The sequence below is a fragment of the Pinus tabuliformis genome, chromosome 5_2 (genome assembly GCF_031772625.1).
Source record: "Pinus tabuliformis cultivar Carrire ecotype Pingquan chromosome 5_2, CPIR1, whole genome shotgun sequence".
In the NCBI taxonomy this organism is placed as follows: domain Eukaryota; kingdom Viridiplantae; phylum Streptophyta; class Pinopsida; order Pinales; family Pinaceae; genus Pinus; species Pinus tabuliformis.
Window position 1 is genome coordinate 1,002,380,283 of NC_142306.1, and position 2,907 is coordinate 1,002,383,189.

The 2,907-nt window shown below is 44.0% G+C and overlaps 1 protein-coding gene across 1 annotated transcript; it reads right to left on the reverse strand.

Annotated features, from left to right (window-relative positions):
* Positions 1–491: 491 nt before the first annotated feature.
* LOC149162669 (lipase-like PAD4) lies at positions 492–1,346 on the reverse strand. The gene has a single exon (XM_089435262.1). The coding sequence runs from the start codon at positions 1,344–1,346 to the stop codon at positions 492–494; it is 855 nt and encodes a 284-aa protein (XP_089291388.1).
* Positions 1,347–2,907: the final 1,561 nt, after the last annotated feature.

A 2,907-nucleotide genomic window follows, 5' to 3' on the forward strand; every position in this document is an offset into this window, starting at 1 on the left:
GAATGGTGGATTAAGTCAAATTAGGAGGTTGAATGAGCCCAAATAATTGTCCATTTTTGGGGCTCATCATCACCCCCCTACTGAAAGTGTTGCCCATCCTCTGAGCAACCAATCTCTCTCCTCATCTTTGATGGCCCTGGTGGCTTCTTTGGCTAACATCTCGGCTGTTTTCTCCTTTGGCTTCCCTCTTTTCAAACTTCTTGTAGAAACAGTTCGCTGGCTTTCTGTAGAAACAGTCCTCTGTCTTCCTGTAGAAACAGTCCTCTGTCTTCCTGTAGAAACAGACAGCACCACTGTATCCTTCTTGGTTGTGGGCGATTCTCCTTTCAGCTTGGCTGCTTGCAACTCTGAGCTAGTGCAATTTGATTAAGTAATATTTGAATGAGTGAGCATTTAATGAGGAGGATCTATCTCCTATGATCTCTCCTCCTTATCTCATTCAAGTTCCTGCTCTTAATTAGCCAAAACTGCCATGATTTTCTCCCAAAAACTCAATGACGAGGCTCATCAATATGCTGATAGGCCTGATGGATATGCTGAGAAACAAATTGGTGGCGGTGTAGAGGCTGGTACTTGAGGCCTTGGACTATGATATGTTCGCCATGCAACTGAACCTTCTTCCATCTCTCTTTATACCATTCAAGCTCTGCCATGCTACTTTGTTTTACGCTTAATTCAATAGTTAGCTTGTCAACATTTGTGTTATACCCTTTTTCAGTTTCTCCAGCTTTTCGTAGGGCTAGCTGTGCATGATCATTCTGAGCTCCAACGTCAATAGCTTCAAGCTGCAATAAAATACCCCTCTCGTAAGGGGATTCTGAATTGGAATTCTCTATTGATCGTATCCCTCTTATGGAGTTTTGCAAAACCTCCTCCAAAACAGAATCATACCTTATGTGCTCTGAAAGACAGGCCTGTACAATCTCATCAAAAGAAGTTTGTTGGCTTCGCATAGTCAAACTAAGCATTTCCAAAACCGTCTGAGCGTTTTGAATACAAGCTACACCATTGCCTGAGCAAAGCATGTAAGTGCCAAAAGGTCTGTATGGGCTGGTTGGATAAACAAAGATCTGTTTCAGAAGAGTCCTACAAGCATCTTGAATTAAAGAATCAGGCACATTTGTGCCCTGCCAATAAGGAAAAATGGTAGTCAAGGAGTTAGCAATGGACTCAATCAGTGCAAGGAGCATCCGAGGAACAATATCATGCTTGGAAACCACGTGACAAAAGTTTCCTCCCCAGTTCTCACGGCTAACTACTTCAACAAGCCTTTCATGTCCGACCAGAGGGCAACCAAACGTGATACAAAAGGGAGAGCTTTGCCTTAGCCGTTTCCCAGAACCCATAATGTGGCCAAGGTTGCAACTGCCCCTCCTATGGAGTGACCCACAAATATGATGGGCTTGAGTTTCTTTTGTTTGAAGTCCGTGTAAATCTGCAACTTTGCTTGGAAATTTGTTTTCTCGATTATATACAGAAACAACATAAGAGCTTCTGGATGAATGAAGGCTGGTTCACCATCATCACCCTTGAGGCATTCAGAGGAGACCTTTTGAACAGTTTTTATATTGTCCTCTCCACGTTTACTCTAGTTGACAACGAAATCTTCTACTCTTTGAAGCGAAAGCGACACATACAAAGTCTTCATGCTCATTCACAGTAAAGCCCTCTGAATTGCTTGCATGAAGAGACTCTTCCCAAACCTTGGGCAGTAGTCCATATGAGACAAGAAAAGTTGCAATCTCCTGACCATCAGTGAACTATGGAGTTTTCGTTTCTGACTCCATGGCCTACTATTGCTACTGGATTCAATGGTGTCGGATCTCAGAGCTTTCTTCAAGCTCCAAACTGGATGAAGAACCTTAGGCTTCTCTGCTCTGGAAGACTCTGCTGCACTTTCCTGTAGAAGACCCCACCCGTTTCCTGTAGAATGTGATTCTGCCTTTGAGTGAGCCCGATGCACGAGTGAAATTTGAGAACAGGTAGGAAACTCAGCGGAGGACGATAGGTTAAGCCGATTGTGGAAGCAGAGGATGTATACTTCGAGTTGAACATGATGCAAGTGCAAGTTAACAGCAGTCTATGAGTTTCAGCTGAGCGCTCAGATTTCTGCGTGATTTTTGGAGTGAGGTGGCAGAGACGGGTGCTGGCCCATGCAACTGCTGTGCTATCATGAACTGTAGTGGTTAACTATGTGTTCTCTGCCTGTAATCTCATCCATCAGTTGCACTGGAGTTAGGCTGCCCACACTGTCCGTTTTTTTAATTTTCACGTGCATGACTGACCCATGCATGCTGCGTGACTTTCTCGTGAGTGCTAGAGAAGACAATCAGCTTAACCTTGATAATTCGTGGCTTAATCCCACCATCCCATTAATTCATGCAGTTTTTAAATTAAATTTATGCAATAGAGGAATGAGTTTCAGTCACATACCTCAAAGTTGAATGGCTGTCGTGAGCTGCTGTGGCCTGTCATTGCTGCATGCATTGGTTTTTCTGATTGCATGTGGCTTGGCTGCTAATCTTTGATTGCTTTTCCTTGTGCAGGTGTCCTCTGGCCGGATCTGAGCTGCATGCAATTGTTTCCACGTTCAGATCTGCACCTTCAAGCTGCTGCTGCTGCATGGTCACAAAACCAGAACTTGTTTTCGCCATTGCTCTCAAACGGTAAACCGGATTGATCTGAAACTCGGTGAGCATGTTCCTATCATCATTATGCATCTCCCATAGAAAAATCGTGATCAATGGATGCACGGATTTCGAGAAAAATGGAAAATGGCTGAAGATTTCAGAGCTCGATTTCTCGGAAACCGTGCATCGGAATCGGCTGAAACTGCTTGTGTAGGTTACTATCACTCACATGCATATCCCCATGAAACAGGTTTTGAAATGGATGCACGGATATGGC